This window comes from Mustela nigripes, chromosome 14 (genome assembly GCF_022355385.1).
Source record: "Mustela nigripes isolate SB6536 chromosome 14, MUSNIG.SB6536, whole genome shotgun sequence".
In the NCBI taxonomy this organism is placed as follows: domain Eukaryota; kingdom Metazoa; phylum Chordata; class Mammalia; order Carnivora; family Mustelidae; genus Mustela; species Mustela nigripes.
Genome location: NC_081570.1, coordinates 24,447,972 through 24,464,836, shown reverse-complemented (window position 1 = coordinate 24,464,836; position 16,865 = coordinate 24,447,972). Strand labels below are relative to the sequence as shown.

General features: G+C 43.0%; 1 protein-coding gene across 4 annotated transcripts in view; it reads left to right on the top strand.

Annotated features, from left to right (window-relative positions):
• RNF19B (ring finger protein 19B) overlaps positions 1-13,987 on the top strand; it is a 26,491-nt gene extending 12,504 nt beyond the window's left edge. For 2 of the 4 annotated variants that reach the window (XM_059377151.1, XM_059377149.1), the window contains exons 4-9: positions 1,857-2,019; positions 2,464-2,578; positions 3,664-3,804; positions 4,769-4,976; positions 7,639-7,770; positions 8,560-9,381. In XM_059377151.1, coding sequence (XP_059233134.1) covers positions 1,857-2,019; positions 2,464-2,578; positions 3,664-3,804; positions 4,769-4,976; positions 7,639-7,770; positions 8,560-9,022 — 1,222 coding nt within the window. In that variant the 3' untranslated portion in view covers positions 9,023-9,381. Of the gene's footprint in view, positions 1-1,856; positions 2,020-2,463; positions 2,579-3,663; positions 3,805-4,768; positions 4,977-7,638; positions 7,771-8,509; positions 9,382-10,329 lie in introns of those variants that run through there. The other 2 variants (XM_059377150.1, XM_059377152.1) reach the window with 2 other exon arrangements.
• Positions 13,988-16,865: the final 2,878 nt, after the last annotated feature.

Genomic DNA, 16,865 nt, shown 5'->3' with positions numbered 1-16,865 from the left:
TTTCTTTATTTATCTGACAGAGATCACAAGTAGGCAGAGAGGCAGGCAGAGAGAGAGGAGGAAGCAGGCTCCCTGCAGAGCAGAAAGCCCGATGTGGGGCTCTATCCCAGGACCCTGGGATCATGACCTGAGCCGAAGGCAGAGGCTTAACCCACTGAACCACCCAGGTGCCCCCAGGGACTATTTTTATTACCTTCCAGATAGAGTTCAGTTTCCCGAGCATGGCTTTGCCACATTCTGGCCCTAATGTCCTTTTCTAGCTTTTTCCATGTGTTTTTATACATGCTATATTCCAGTAACCTGGGCTTGCTATTTGCTCTGTCTCCTCTGGCTATCTTTCTTGTTCATGTTCTTCCATTTGCCCAGAATGCTTTCTGATCACATCACCCTCCCAGCAACCCCCTTTTATCTCAACCTGTTCAGTTCTTATTTACCCTTCAGGGACCACCCAAATGCCATTTCATCTATGATGTCTTCCCCAGCTTTTTCTGCCTCATTCTTCTGTATTGGCATTCCTTAAATGTTTCATTATAAACATCACTACTTTTACTTCATATACATGTCTAATTTTGCTAAACTGTATAAGTTTATTAAGGTCAGAGTTACCTTTTACAGTTCCTTGCATGTAATGACTTTACAAAGAATTCAGAGTGAATATTAAAATATTGTCCTGAAGGAGTTAATATTTACAAACAACATTCATTGTGTAGATGAAACATTTTCATTTCCAATATAGCAAACAGTAGTTACTTACACTGTACTGATTATTGGGGACACGGGTGTGTAAGACATGATCCTTTCTTTCAAAATTGCTTATCCTATCTAGTAGAGAACACAGGACAAAGGGAGTGAGCAAAAATGGTTGAACACAGAAGGACGGAGTATAAAAGTAGCCAAACTCAAAGAGAATGAAACTGACATAAAGGGTATGACAAAGTGTTTTTATATATTTCCCCAGGAACATGGTTAACACTATCTATTGGATATGGATAGGACACAAGCCAAGAAAACTATTCAGAACTGTTCATTAGCTGCAGGGCATAGCACTTTTGAATGAGATGTCAAGTGTGTAGGTTGTGCAGGATCCCAAGTAGTATATGTATCAGTCAAGGAAGCTGCATCAGGGATGCCTGGGTGGCTCCAGTCTTTAAGCTTCTGCCTTCAGCTCAGGTCATGATCTCAGGGTCTTGGGATTGAACCCCATATTGGGTTCCCTGCTCAGCAGGAAGCCTGCTTCTTCCTCTCCCACTCCCCCTGCCTGTGTTCCCTCTCTCGCTATGTCTCTTTATCAAATAAATACAATTTTATAAAATTATAATTTCACAGGCTGCACCTCATGACAGCTACTATTTTTTTTATTTAAATATTTTTTTAAAAAATTATTTGGCAGAGAGAGAGGGATCACAAGTAGGCAGAGAGGCAGGCAGAGAGAGAGAGGGAGGGGGAAGCAGACTCCCCACTGAGCAGAGAGCACGATGCGGGACCCTGAGATCATGACCTGAGCTGAAGGCGGAGGCTTAACCCACTGAGCCACCCGGGCGCCCCTCAAATAAATAAAATCTTTTAAAAAGCTGCATCACTGTTGGGTTAGGGAGGACAGAGTTCAGTAGCAGAGAAAGGAAAATAGGTTTCAAGCCTGGAAGCCTAGCTTTACAAACAAAAAGTGAAGGGCCCAAAGCTCTAATAATCAGACCTTGTCTTTTTCTCCCTTTCATGTAATATATTCATTTTCCATAACCTCTGGTAACTGTTAATCATTCTTATTGGAAAAGAAGGTTTTTGCTCTTATCAAGCCCTCTGGTGACAACAGCTGCATTTATAATATCGATACTAACTTGAGCACGTGTCCTCTGCAGCCCCTCTGGATGCACATTCTGGGGCAAGAAGCCATGGAGCCGTAAGAAGAAAATCCTTTGGCAGCTGGGAACACTGATTGGTGCTCCAGTGGGGATTTCCCTCATTGCTGGCATTGCCATTCCTGCCATGGTCATCGGCATTCCTGTTTATGTTGGCAGGAAGGTAAGACGTGCTGAGTTCTGTGGGTGTTCTGTCCCCAGGTTTGTTGGTAAAGTTTTGAAGGAAATAGGGAGGAGTTTATATTTCAGAGCTTCCTGAAAACCAGCTGGTTCTTAGATAAAAATAACCTTAATTTCGTAAATGGATTTTCATAAACCCAAGAGATCTAAAAGTTCTTATTATCATCCTGGGCCTGGTTTGTCTCAGTGACTTAAAGGTGAAGTACTTTCTTCACAACCCTGAGTTACTTTGTCTCTCCTTGGATTAACTTTTTCTGTATTAGTTTATGTCACCCTGGTCTGAGTTAGGTTAAAATTTGAGAAAGATAGCCTCTTGATGGGTAGGGGATATATTTTAATACAGTTAGAATATTCACTTCTCTTTTTCTACCTTGGCAAAAAATTGATACCCTAACCTACTGACCTGGATTTTCTTTCTTATTCTTAGATTCACAGCAGGTATGAGGGAAGGAAAACCTCCAAACATAAGAGGAATTTGGCTATCACAGGAGGAGTGACTTTGTCCGTCATTGCATCGCCAGTTATTGCGGCAGTTAGTGTGGGTAAGCTAGCCCGCACCGCGACTCTTCTCCTTCCTGCCCTCTCTCCCACCACACCCCCTACCTACCCAGCTTTCTGACTGTAGCAGTTTAGCCAGCTGGCCAGATGTATCACCTTGGAGGCTCCTACATTTTATGCCAAACCCACCGTGAGGGCTAACTCTTTTAGGCACTATTATTAGGATTATCAGCCACACTAAATTGTCAGAGTTTGGGGTCTTTCAGTCCTAAATTAGTGCTTAGAACTCTCTGGCTCAGAGAAAATGCTAAATTAAAGAATATTACTTTAAGGCCTAGTTTTCACCTTTTATCTTCCTTCCCTATTTGTTGGGGAACCCATAAAATAAAATTACTTTTATTTTGATTTGTTTAATGCCTCACAGTATTTTGGAAGGCATGAGGATTTGTTTTAGAATAAGAATATTATAACTAACATTTATTAAGGCTCTCCATGTACCAGGAACAGTTCTGAATGTTTTGCATGTATTATTTCATTTAATCCTCATAGCAGTATGGTTGTAATAGAAAGGTGCTATAATTTGCTCAAGGTCACTTAGCTGGTACATGAATCAAGGCAATCTGACTTCAGAGCCTGTGCTCTTAACAGCTAAGTCATTCTGCCTCCACAGCAGTAAGATTTTGGAATTAACATTCTGGGGGGATCCTAAACCCCAGGAATCACTTACTTAATGTTTGAGTATTGATTGGTTCTTGGATTAGCATGTCCGTAGTAAGTAGAAGAGGTAAAGTGAAAGCAGCATATACTCACTGTGGTGGGCACCGTACATACCTTCTCTTTTGATCATTGACAATCCTGGGAAGATACATGAGATTATACAGCTAGTGAATTGGAGCCAGGATTCTAATCCAGGCCTTTTCTAATTCCCAAGTCCAGTCACATTCTGTTAGACCCAGCTGCCTCTTTAGAATAGCCATCTTCTGTCCCCGCCCCCCCCCCCCCCCCCCCGCCCCCCCCCAGCCATCTTCTGTCTTTCTTTGGCCCTTTATGAAGTGGTTTGTCTGTGCTCAGGCTGGGAAGGAGAATTTAGGGCAGTGACCTGCTGACTTGTTTTCTTCTCCTCCCCCAGGTATTGGCGTCCCCATTATGCTGGCTTATGTCTATGGGGTTGTGCCCATTTCCCTCTGTCGTGGAGGTGGCTGTGGAGTTAGCACAGCAAACGGAAAGGGGGTGAAAATTGAGTTTGATGAAGATGATGGTCCAATCACAGGTAAAGGGAGGTTTTAAATTTCCCTTTGAATTTATGGGACAGAAAATTCAGTAGATTTGAGCACATTTTACAGCGAGATTGTCATTGGATTACTTTGGATAATGAGCTTTGTAGGGGGTAAAGTATTTTTAGCTTTTCATTTCTTTGTTCCAGAGTTATTAGGTTAATTCCTCTGGTACTTGGCTCTGTGTGGCAGGTACAAACTAGTAGGATTCCAAGTAACTCCAAGTATGCTGGTAATAGTAGTGATTATAATAAAGTCTTATATCTGTACAGTACTTTATAATTTTCAGAGGACTTTACACAGTTATTATCTCACCTGGTTTTTACAATAGCTCTCTGAATAGGGAGGGCAGGGGCTATTATTATTCCCATTTAATGGGAACTTCTTTAAGCTTTTGTCTCAACATCTGTTAAATGGGTTTAAGAGCTTCTGCAGAGCTGGAACTGGAACAAGTCTTCCAGCTTCTTTTTCTGTTCCCGTGACTTCCACTTTGATGTTTGCACTTTACCATATTAACTAAGCTAGGGCACCCAGAGTCCCACAGGTTTTTGAAGCACCCAACTAGAATCAACACCTAATATGACCTAAACATGTTTTGAAATCTTCATGTTTGATTAGATGGCATCTACGGTAAAATGGACAGAATAGTGGACTTGGAATCAATCAAAAGTGTAGATTCGTGGGACCAGGCATGACTTGGACATGTCATTTAGTTCTAAGCTTTTGTTTTCTCCTCTAAAATTAGGACTGTTACTGTGTAGTTATTGGGAAGATTAAATATTAACAATATGTTAAAACACCTGATATGTGGTAGCTGCATATAGTAGCTGTTCATTAAGTGAGTAAATGAGTATTTTTCTGCATGAATATTCTCCACTCTGAAGAACCATTACAGGAAAATAATAGACTCTATTTTGATGTTGTCTTATCTTGAATTGAAATGTTTGGTTCCATCCCCAGTGGCTGATGCCTGGCGAGCCCTCAAGAATCCCAGCATTGGGGAAAGCAGCATTGAAGGCCTGACTAGTGTACTGAGCACCAGTGGAAGCCCTACAGATGGACTTAGTGTTATGCAGGGTCCATACAGCGAGACAGCCAGCTTTGCGGCCCTCTCAGGGGGCACTCTGAGTGGTGGCATTCTTTCCGGTGGCAAGGGAAAATATAGCAGGTAAGCAAAGAGATAATTTCTGACAGAACCAGTTGGAATGATAAGAAATAACATACCTGTATTGAGCCATTTCTCTGTGCTAGGCACATCTCCTATATCATCTCATGTTGATGTAGTCATCAGTGGTTTGGTTTTTTGTTGTTGTGTTTTTTGGTTTTAAATTTATAATGAGAAAATAGGCTCAAAACCTATACAACCTTCACTGTTCTTTCCACACTGCACCACAGTGGCTCCATATAAAGAGCAACCCTGACTTCAGGTCTTCCCTCTACTGCATTAGGTTGCTTGCTTCGGGAAGAGAAAGCATGCATTTTTGTAGAATTCCCAAGGCTGTGATGCCCATTAGGCTTGTCATTGACTTTCAATTGAACAGCGTTTATACTGTATCTTGTTGGCTAATTAGTGCTGTGATCCTTATTACCTTCTTATTCTTATTCCCATTTGATAGATAAGGAAAATCAATTCTATGAATTTGTGCTGAGAAACTATTTTAAGTTTTTGTTTTTGTTTCTTTTTAAAGATTTTATTTATTTATTTGACAGAGATTACAAGTAGGCAAGAGAGGCAGGCAGGGAGAGAGAGGAGGAAGCAGGCTGTCCACGAGCAGAGAGCACAATGTGGGACTCAATCCCAGGACCCTGGGATCATGAAAGCAGAGGCTTTAACCCACTGAGCCACCCAGGCGCCCCAGAGAAACTGTTAAGTTTTATGATTAAAAATGTTACAACTTGCTCAGTCATTTTACCAGTTAGATAAACCAGAATATATTCAGAGGAGTATAACATGTGTTATATGAGAAGCAGTTAGTTGAATAAAGAGAGACCTGCAGGTAGTGCAAAACGAGGTAGGGAAGTAGGAGAAATTGTTGCCTTCAGATATCTGAAGGACTTTGAACAGAAAGAAAGGCTTCTGACTCATGCCAAGAGGTAGATTAAGACAACTTGGCAGAAACTAGAGGGAAACTTAATTTTGTTTCAATATAGAGAATAAAAGAAATCTATATAAAAGTCCAAAGAAGGGTTGGATTACTTTAGAAAATATTGAGCTGCCTATCCTTGGAAGTGTTTAAAGTAAGACCAGATGGCCATTTGGCTATTAGAAGGAGTCAAGCAACAAATGACAGATGGACTGGATCCCACAACTGAGTGCCTGTCAGTCACCTGGGAGCCTCTTAAAAATAAATTTCATGGTCTTATCCCAGAATTAATAACTTGAATCTCCTGGAGTAGGACCTAGGGATCTGTGTTTTGAAAAGGTTCCCCAGGTGATTCTGGCAGAGTCGTTGCACAGGCTAGCATCAGGGAAGCACTTAAGCGATGGTGTTTGTGAAAGCTTCTTCCAATTCTGAGATTCTGTGGAAGAGCTAAAACTAGAACCCAGGTCTCTGATTCAACACACTTTGCATTGCACTGCCTCACTTTCTGGGGCCGTGGCACATTCTTGAAGGGTGTCTTGAGGCTGGAGTTGCAGAGTGAAAGTGCAGGCTGTAGGACAGGGGTTGCTTGAATGTGCAGCTGAAGGCTGCTGCTGACCTGTCTGTGTCTCATAACTCTGGTCATCTCTTGTTAGAGGATCCCACCACCACATGCCAGAGAATTCACTGCTGGGCTTTCTTAAAATCATCACCCTTGTAAATAAGCAGACAGACATAATTGGAGACTGACTTGCTGAGACTGCAGCTTAGCCAGTCCAGCTGTTCCAGTTCTGTGAAAGCCTTTTAAAGGAAGTGGATGAGTCAGATGGGTTTGACTATGAAACCTATTAAGAGGAAATACTTAGGTGTGCAGCAAACTGGTGTTAGAGCCAAAGAGGGAAATAGTTACGGGTTCTCACCTTTGACACATCATTGGGAAAGTTTGCTGCTATTGTGGAAGGTGGGATCCTCTATGTCCTTTAATCTTGTAGCCTGGGGGTAATTTTGCTAAGTGTTTTGAGTTCCTGTATGCAAGACACAGAGGGTAAAGTGTGAATGAGATGTGGTCTCTCCTTTTTTTGGAGCTCACAGATGATTGAGAGGGAGATGTATAAATTGATTTAATAAATAGGTAGATGCTGTGGGAGCATTTAACAGGAAATGACTGGTTTGCTGGGAGAGTGAGGGGCATGATACTTCCTTTGTCGTTAAGGACTGAATATGAGTTTGTCACACAGAGAAAAGAAACCTCCACAGAGAGGGAAGAGCATGTGCAAAGTCATGGAAGTAAATAACATATATAGGTGTGTAAGGAAAGAAAGAATTCAGAGTGATTATGATTTGAGACCTGTAGTGAGAGTTGGAACTGGAGAGAGAGCTTGGAGGCAGATCAGGAAGCCAGGAGAGGACTGTTAGAGTGATCGGGGCTTTGTCCACATTGGCACTGATCTAGAAGGTGTTGGAGTTGGACTTAGGGCTGCTGGAGAGAGAAACCAAATGCAGTTTTCCAGGCAGGAGATGTTCAGCGCCTAAAGTTAAGTAGCAGCAATGGGGATAGAAAGGAGGGGACGATTTCAGTAGCTATTCAAGAGAGAAACCGTGTGGGCATCTATTTGAGCTATTTGGCAATTAGAGAAGATCAGATCCACTCAATTTGCAAGAGAATAATAGAAGAGATGCGAGCCAGGAAGCAGACTGTCTCGGAATACCCAAGTCTCATATTAACTTGAACGTCCCCTCTTTACACAGGTTAGAAGTCCAAGCCGATGTCCAAAAGGAAATTTTCCCCAAAGACACAGCCAGTCTTGGTGCAATTAGTGACAACGCAAGTACTCGTGCTATGGCCGGTTCCATAATCAGTTCCTACAACCCACAGGACAGGTATGTGCACAGTCAGAGATGCCCAGGAGAGGTTACAGTTTGTGGTTGGGTCCTAGGCCTTCAGAAGCTCAATGCCTCATGTTAGAGCTGTGTGTACCATCAGATGGGATATATAGTGTGTACCCCAAGTTCCCTGTCAGGTTCTTTTATAGGAGTGTTTGGGATCTCTTGATTGATTCTTCTTGTTAGCACTTGATTTTTAGATGTTTCTTTCTTCCTTTTCTTCCCTCTCCCCCATTTTTTGGGTCTTTTTTGGCTATTGTATAATTATTCTCATGAAACTTGAGCTGGGTTGCTGTTCAGTGATGTCTGTGGGTCGGTGGCTTTTGCTCTCATGTCACCCTTTGCCTGATGTGACTCCTGTCACCTAGTTCTCTTTATTTTTGAGAAGCTGTGTAACTGATAGGGTGTGATTGCAGCACTCCCTCCTGGAGAGGTTCTGGTTTCTTCTAATTGTGACACAGTAGTAAAACACTACGAATCTTCTTTCTCTTTTGTATTTTGAGTAAGATAGTGTGAGGGTCCAACCCTTAGTTGAATTTTGAAAGCTCTTTTTTGCTGTGTAAAGACATTGGCAGAGGTGTGTGTGTTCTTAATCATCAAAAGGAGTCTAGTTCTTCTTCATCTTATTTGAGAGTTAGGTTAACTTTTTATTTTTGCTAAAAGTGAACTTTAGTTTACAGTTTACCTATGTTTTGGACTTCCTAATCCTGAACCCACAAACTGCTTGTACCCACAGGTATAGCATGACCCATACATGACTCAGCAAAGTGGATTTTGTCTCCACAGAGACTGCAACAATATGGAAATCCAAGTGGACATTGAAGCCAAACCAAGCCACTATCAGCTGGTGAGTGGAAGCAGCACAGAGGACTCGCTCCATGTTCACGCTCAGATGGCAGAGAATGAAGAAGAAGGTAGTGGTGGTGGCGGCAGTGGCAGCAATGAAGAGGATCCCTCCTGCAAACACCAAAACTGTGAACAGAAAGACTGCGTGGCCAGCAAAGTTTGGGACATCAGCCTGGCCCAGCCCGAGAGCATCCGCAGTGACCTGGAGAGCTCTGATACGCAGTCAGACGATGTGCCAGACATCACCTCAGATGAGTGTGGCTCCCCTCGCTCCCATACGGCAGCCTGCCCCTCAACTCCCAGAGCCCAAGGTGCACCGAGCCCAAGTGCCCATATGAACCTCTCTGCCCCAGCCGAGGGGAAGACTGTCTTGAAGCCAGAAGGTGCAGAAGCCAGAGTATGAAGTGGAATGAATGCTCCTGTTCTGAGAAGCACACTTGTTGTAACTGCATCTTTTGGAATCTTTTTTTGGGGAGGCGGGGATTTATGTATTTTATTTCAAAGATTCTCTGGTCACAGGTTTTCCCCAGGGAAATTCTGAGAAATTTGCAATTTCTTACCAGAAAAAAACGTGGAGATTTTTCCCCTTAGTCCTACCCCCCACCCTTTCCCTCCTGTTTTTAGTTTTAATTTATTGGTTAAACTGATGGTGGCAATCCGTGAGGTATGTCAAAGAGTGTACAGATGTATGTGTGTATATTGTATGTATGCTAACATATTACTGAAGGACACATTTTAATAAAGATTTCTGTCTTAATTCAACTCAATCTCATTTTCCTTGGCTTGGATAGTTCTCCAGAGCCAAGTATTTGAATAGACCACTTAGGTTTTTAACAGTCTCTAGACCAGAGTTTTCCCAGTCCCAGGAAAGGATTATATTCCAATTAGACTGCAGTGGAGTCCTTTATGAACCCAAGGCTCCTAGGCTGCCAGGAAGCAAAGGTAGCTTGTTTTGGACTGGGCTATCAGACTAAAGAATTAGCTGAGTCAGCCATGTGGAGAAACCGTAGATTCCAGTGAACCTTGTTTGCCCTCTAGAGGCAGCTGTGTAGTTTTGCTGTTAAAGCTTTATTCTCCTCATTGTAGTCCCTGGTAGAAATGTGCTTTGTTGGGGGGAAAGGAGGTGGCTGTTCCAGTGGCTCTTCAGAGAGATCCTAGGGAATGGTGCAGGGTTACAAGTTGGGGACAGAGTATTCTTACTTGCATAATCACTAAGCAATAACCCAAGTGTTCGTTATATTCTTCGGTACACATTCCCTGTTCCAAAAATCTTTCTCTGTTTTTCAAATGTAGTTTAAGTAAGGGCCTAAGGAATCTGACTGAAATTTGTAATGAAAGGAGAAAGGAGACATGCCATCAGAATCTCAACCTTTAATTTTATCTGTTCTTATAAATTCATCAGAATTGAGCTAAGTTAGTATTACTTGGGATTTGGGCTCTGTCTAGAATAATGACCTTAGCAAGAAAGCTCATACATAGTGTAGCAGGAAAACTAAAAGATTCATGAAACCTGATGTAAGATTCTAAATCTGGCAGTAATTTTGTGACTGTGAATCAATATCTCTCTCATGCTCCTGATTTCCCACTCTTAAACAGTATTTAAGGAGCTTCCAATGCCAGACTTTTCTAGCACCTTAACCCTGGGCCCAGAGGAAGAGTTGCAAACATCCTTTCCCTGAGGACCAGATGGCTCTCTGTTTCCTTTCACAGATGCACCTGCTCCTTGTCTTGCTGACCTGTGCTTTACCACAATGAGGAGGATGAGTCTGGACAACAACTTGGAAGATCCTTGTCTCTTGGGCACTGCAGCTAGACTGAGCACATTTCCCTGCACATGGAACAGGAGATGCTCTTAGTGGACTTCGGGTCAGTGGAAGAAAATGCCCTAATGTCCTTGTGTGAAAAAGGGAACCTGTTGGAGAAAAGGGCAGTCACTCTGAAAATCCCTGAAACATAAATAACTCAAGATTACAATTCTCTTGAAGGCTCACCGGAACAGCAGTTAACTTGGATAAAAGCAAAGAAGTCTTTCGGAGGGACAAGAGTTGGCAGCCAAACCTGTGTTGTTATCTCGGCTCCACTTCTTCCCATTGTGAGACTCGCTTCTGATCGGCTTTCACTTAGCCAACATGGGGGAAACAGTCCTTAACTATGGCGTCGTAAAGTGACATGGTGTACTGAAATGCTTTTGGTGAAGACCCGTTGTTTTTTTCCTCCTGCAGGAATAAGAAGAAATAAGGGAGATTATGGGTGTCCTCTAAGAAAAGCCCAGAACTTTAGACCAGAGGCTATGAAAAACTAAGCTTATTCTAATCCTTTGCAACTCTCTTGTTGTAGAGCCTAGAAAATTAGCAAGGATGAAAAAGCCCTTTGGCGCCACCTGGAGGACACCATGAGTAATACATTGGAAAAGTTCTCCCTTTAGAAAGTGGGGAAAGTAACTTCCTCTTTGTACAACAGCATTCATTCATTTTGAAATGCCGACATTTCAAGTGTGGAATGCAGCAAAGAAGAAAACACGAAATTATCATCCCCATGGAACTTACACTGTAGTGGGGAAAGCCCATCAGATCTATAGCCTGGATGAGGATAAGTGCACTGAAGAAAACAAAGCAGGGAGAGGGGAGAGAGAATGGTAGATGGTGCTACTTCAGATGGTAGTATAGGCTTTTCATAATTTTATCAGAGTCCTAAGGGGATTGGGAAAGGACCAAGTGAATATCTAGGGGAAGAACATACCAGACAGCAAGAATAGAGTGCAAAGGTTCTTTGGTGGAACATACTTAGTCTGATTAAAACACACGAACACACACACAGCTTAGAGACCTGTATGGCTAGGGATGCGACTCTGAGGCCAGGCAGAAGGTAATCTTCAAAGCCAGACAGATGGGATGCTTGCAGTCAACTTTCAAAGAGGCTAAAACTTGGGGGGGAGGGGCAGGTGGGTCTGGTCACCAGTCCTGCTTGGATGGGCTAATGTAAAGAAATTCATGGATATGGTAAATGGGTACTTACTCACTCTGACCCTCCCTAATATTATTGTACTAGTACTTTTTATTTTTATTTAGTATTTATTGTACTCGAGAGGCTGGAAAGCTAAACATGTCTTAAACTTCCTTAAACCAAGGTTCTGAATATAGTTTTGCCAATTAAATGAGCAAACAAGATGTGGAAGAAGAAGGGATCGAGGGATCATCTTCAGCTACTTTGACTGATTGCTACTGCAAGGATATTCCAGGATCTTTCCATAGTTTTTTGAAGGAAGGGCTTCCTGATCCATAAATAACAGTGATGTGTGTTCTTGTTGTCAGCCTGTGGTGGCCTCCTGATGCCTCATGTGGATGGTCGCAGACTTAACAGCTACCAGGGTAGACCAATCAGTTTTTCCTGGAAGTCCAGCCCAGAGCCCACTTGCTCAGGCTTTCCAATGCTTACAGGCACCTATTTTACTTGTACTGAATTATTTTCTACTTAAAATTAGGTAGAGGGGTTTTGCTTCCTACAACTACGAAATGCTGATAACAGTATTTGGTTCCAAAAATGGCTTTAGGCAATACGCCCTCAAAGACGGGACTCCTAGATTAGTTATGACTTAGTTGGATTTGAAGGAAATGATAAAATTGCCATTGGGAAGAAGTAGACAAAGATTACTTACATTTATGGTCACTTGAAATGTCTTTTGGAGAACTTTGGCAGATCAAATGGCTGCCACTATCGATCGTCATGTAAGAAATGAGGGCCTAGATGGTGGCGGCTATGCTAAAGAAGTAAAGGAAAGGGGCGGGCGCCATCTGACTCTGTTTCAGCTTCGGTCATGATCTCAGGATCTTGAGATTGAGCCCCACATTGGGTCTGTGCTCAGCTGCAGAGTCTGCTTTGGATTCTCTCTCCCTCTCCCACTGCCCCTCCATTTCTCTCTCTCTCTCTCTCTCACGTGTGCACACACACACAGGTGCACTTGTACACATGTGCTCTCAAATAATTTTTTTTTTAAAGATTTTATTTATTTATTTGACAGAGAGAAATCACAAGTAGATGGAGAGACAGGCAGAGAGAGAGAGAGAGGGAAGCAGGCTCTCTGCCGAGCAGAGAGCCCGATGCGGGACCCGATCCCAGGACCCTGAGATCATGACCTGAGCCGAAGGCAGCGGCTTAAACCACTGAGCCACCCAGGCGCCCTCAAATAATTTTTTTTAAAGATTATTTATTTATTTGACAGATCACAAGTAGGCAGAGAAGCAGGCAGAGAGAGGAGGAAGTAGGCTCCCAGCTGAGCAGAGAGCCCGATGTGGGGCTCGATCCCAGAACCCTGGGATCAGGATCTGAGCCGAAGGCAGAGGCTTTAACCCACTAAACCACCCAGGTGCCCCTCAAATAAGAATTTTATTTAAGTAAAGGAAAGAAAACCAAAGGCTCAAGCCATGTATGGGAGAGCCCCAGAAGAATTTCTTTTTTTTTTTTTTTTAAGATTTTATTTATTTGACAAAGATCACAAGTAGAGAGAGAGGAAGAAGCAGAAACAGGCTCCCTGCTGAGCAGAGAGCCCAATGCAGGGCTTGATCCCAGGAGCCTGGGATCATGACCCGAGCCGAAGGCAGAGGCTTTAACCCACTGAGCCACCTAGGTGCCCCCCAGAAGAATTTCATCTCTTGCAACTGCAAGGCTGATGTACACAAAAATCAGAAGGAGATTCTGGGTTATAGAATTACAACATAAGTTAAATTCATAGCCTTATCATGTCTCATGTGAAAATCACAGCATTGTTTGGGAGAGAGTGGGACCCTGAAATGAGAAACGGGGACATTTCAATGGATTTGGATAAACTCCAGTGTTCTGAATCCAGATTCCACTTATCTTCTCACCAGCAGAAACAGCCTTTCTTCCCCTCACTGATATGACTGGTCCTGTCTTACTTGGAGACCCTCGGGTACTTGTCTTGAAAGGGAAAGACAGTTCTTATGTCCCACCCACTACCCTATATTGCCACCAGATCTGTAACTAGAGTCTAATCCCAGTATGTTTTTGGAAGCAAACACAAAGTGTGATCTGAGAGATGTCTTACAGAAGAATTGTCAGGTTTTGTTAATTTGAATCAGCAGAAGCCTGGATCTTAAAAATTTTAAATTAGACCAGAAAAAAAGAGCATTATTTTCATTTGGGTTGCATTTATTAATATGGAAATTCTAGAGATACTGAATTCAATATGTTGGCTTTAGCAGCTAAGAGTGTTTCTTAGCTGGTCGGTTAGATAAAGCCTGGACTGAACAGTGGTCTACACTCAAATTGAAATGCCATACATTCCTCAGTATGGCATTAGAAGATGAACCCAAAAACGTGAAGATAAAAATATTGATGCAGATTTATCATATGTGTGACTTGCTCGTCTAATTTTTCCCTCCAGAATTGCTCAGAGGGTATTTCTTTCCCCAAGGAATTGGAAAGTACACAGATAAGGGGAATACTTTGCCTGGGAAAATGCTGTAGTTTATGTCCTCCATAGGCTGGGAATGAAACTCAGAGATGCTGCTGTTGAAACGGAATCCCCTGTATCAGAGGGGATGATGGGATCCTGGAGTGGCAGGGGGGAAAGGGCAGTACCAAGGCAGCAGAGCCAGGGTGATGGTCCTATTTGTTTTGTATAACCCAAAGCAAGACTCCAGATCTGGCAAAAAAAGAGACCTGTTTTGAGTCACCAAAATGGAGAGTTATGAACTCTCACTAAATTCTCAGACCCAAGGTCCTGAATAAAGGGGTGCTTAGTACCCTGGAGGGAGCATCCAACAATATCACCATAACTACAATTGTAAACCTTTTAGTCCTCCCTAAAGGAATCTTAAGGCATTTATCCATGTTCCTGTGCTTAGGGAAATGGAAATATCCAGGCCTTTAGGGAATACTTAGGAACAAGCCCCATGCTAGCAGTAATCCTGAGAAGCCTAAAAGGTCTTTGTGGTCCACTAGTTAGAATAGAGGTTTATGGGGTGTTATGGGTTGAATTGTGTCCTCCAAAATGTACGTGTTGGGAGTCCTAACCCCTAACACTTCAGAACGTGACCTTATTTAGAAATAAGGGCACTGCAGAAGTAATTGCATTAATAGGTCATATTGGGGTAGGATAGGTCCTTAGACTAATATGATTGCCTATATGTAAAAGGATATAAAAAGAAACATTTGGACACAGAGACACAAAAACAGAGAATGCCATGTGAAGGTGAAGCCAGAGATCAGGAGATGCCACAGAGGCTCAACAAACCACCAGAAACTAGAGGAGAAGCCTAGAACAGATTGTCCCTCACAGCCCCTCAGAAGGAACCAAACCCACCAACCCACCTTGATTTCAGATTTCTAGCCCAGTCGGTTTGTGGTGTTTAAGCCACCCAGTTTCTGGTACTTGTTATATCTTGCAAACTAATAACATGGGGATCGAGTAATTTAAAAGGAATTTTGGCCCAGATCTATTTCACATATCCATCTTGTGGTTATTTCCCAGTTCTTGTAGGTACAGTTGTAACAGACATACTTGGCAACTGGCAGAATCTCCGCATTGACCTCTAGAGTTAAAGCTATTGTGGTAAGAAGAACAAACAAAAGCCCCTGGAACTGTCCTTCCCCAGCAGAATCATAATTCAAAAGCAGAAAGTGCATCCCTGAGGGTATGCTGGATATCCCTGCCCCCATCAAAGACTGAGAAATTCAGGAACTGCTTGATCTCTATCTTAGCGACATGTAAAGTATTTGTTTGCCCTGTACAGGACTTGACTTGTAGCTGTTATTTCAGATACAATCTCTTCATGAAGCTGGTCAGCACCTGCCCCAGCACCTCGGACAGTGACCTGGAAGCGGCTTTCTTCTCTAGCACTATGAGCAGGAAGCAGCACACGCAGATGACTTTCACCTGCCAAGGTCAACAGTCCATCTTACTGGCCTGCATCTGGGTCATATGACCTCTCCAGCTCTGTTGAAATCTCATCCGTAGGCACTTAAATCATCTCATTTCCCAGAACACCACTCTTCATGTGATAACATCGTGTTTTGGGACCTAATTCAAGTAGCAAGTGTCTAAATGCCTTGGTAAAACACATGTGTTCTAGAGGCTAGGAGATAATCCCTGTGGAGATTAGGGGCCCTTCCACCTCCATGAAGTTTTTAGGAATCCAGAGCAGTAGCCAGGAGCATGGTAGGTTATCTACAGTGAAAGACAAAACTATTGCACTGTTCACTGGCCACCACTGAGAAAAATCCTGAGAATTCAATCTCTTGATATTGGAGGTAAGCTACCACATTTGGTTATGCTGTGTTGACCTGCTTACCAAGTAACTCATACAGATAGTGACTTTGACAGGCCAAGGAAAAGAGAATGGTCACCAGTTGGAAAAGGCTGCAATGTAACCGGTTTGGGTTTTCTGACCCAGGAGGTCTAGTGGTGTCCAAAGTCCCTGGGCAAATGAGTGTACACATACACATACACTCCCAGCAAACTTCCATAAAAGAACCATAGCACTGGGGGACGCCTAGGTGGCTCAGTTAAGCAACTGCCTTCAGCTCAGGTCATGATCCTGGAGCCCCGGGATTGAGTCCCACATTGGGCTCCCAGCTCCATGGGGAGTCTTCTCCTTCTGACCTCCTCCCCTCTCATGCTCTCTCTCTCTCTCTCAATTAATTAAATAAATAAATAGAACCATTAGCACTGAGCCTTAAGATTTTGAAGTCATGCTAATTTTGACAATACCTATTTTTTAAGGTGTTTTTTTTTAAATTTCATTTATTTGACAGAGAGAGATCACAAGTCGGCAGAGAGGCAGGCAGAGAGAGAGAGAGATGGGAAGCAGGCTCCCTGCTGAGCAGAGAACCCGATGCGGGGCTCCATCCCAGGACCCTGAGATCATGACCTAAGCGAAGGCAGAGGCTTAAACCCACGGAGTCACCCAGGCATCCCCCCAAAGGCAGACACTAAATGACTAAGCCACCCAGGGTCCCCAACCAATGCCTATCCTTTTAAGAAGCTCATGTTGACTTACTTCTGAGCCCTGTTCCATGCTCTGGGGGTACTAACTACACACTTACTAGCAGATCAGATCTCTCCCATCCCTGAGAACACCGGGATTTTCCTCACTGGAAAAGACACACATTCAAAATATGGATTGCTTCCATGAATGTCAAACCTAAAATATTCACAAAGAAACGTTAGATTTCAATTATTATGAAACTAAAGGCATTTCTCCCCCTTTCCATTACTCTAAGTTCGA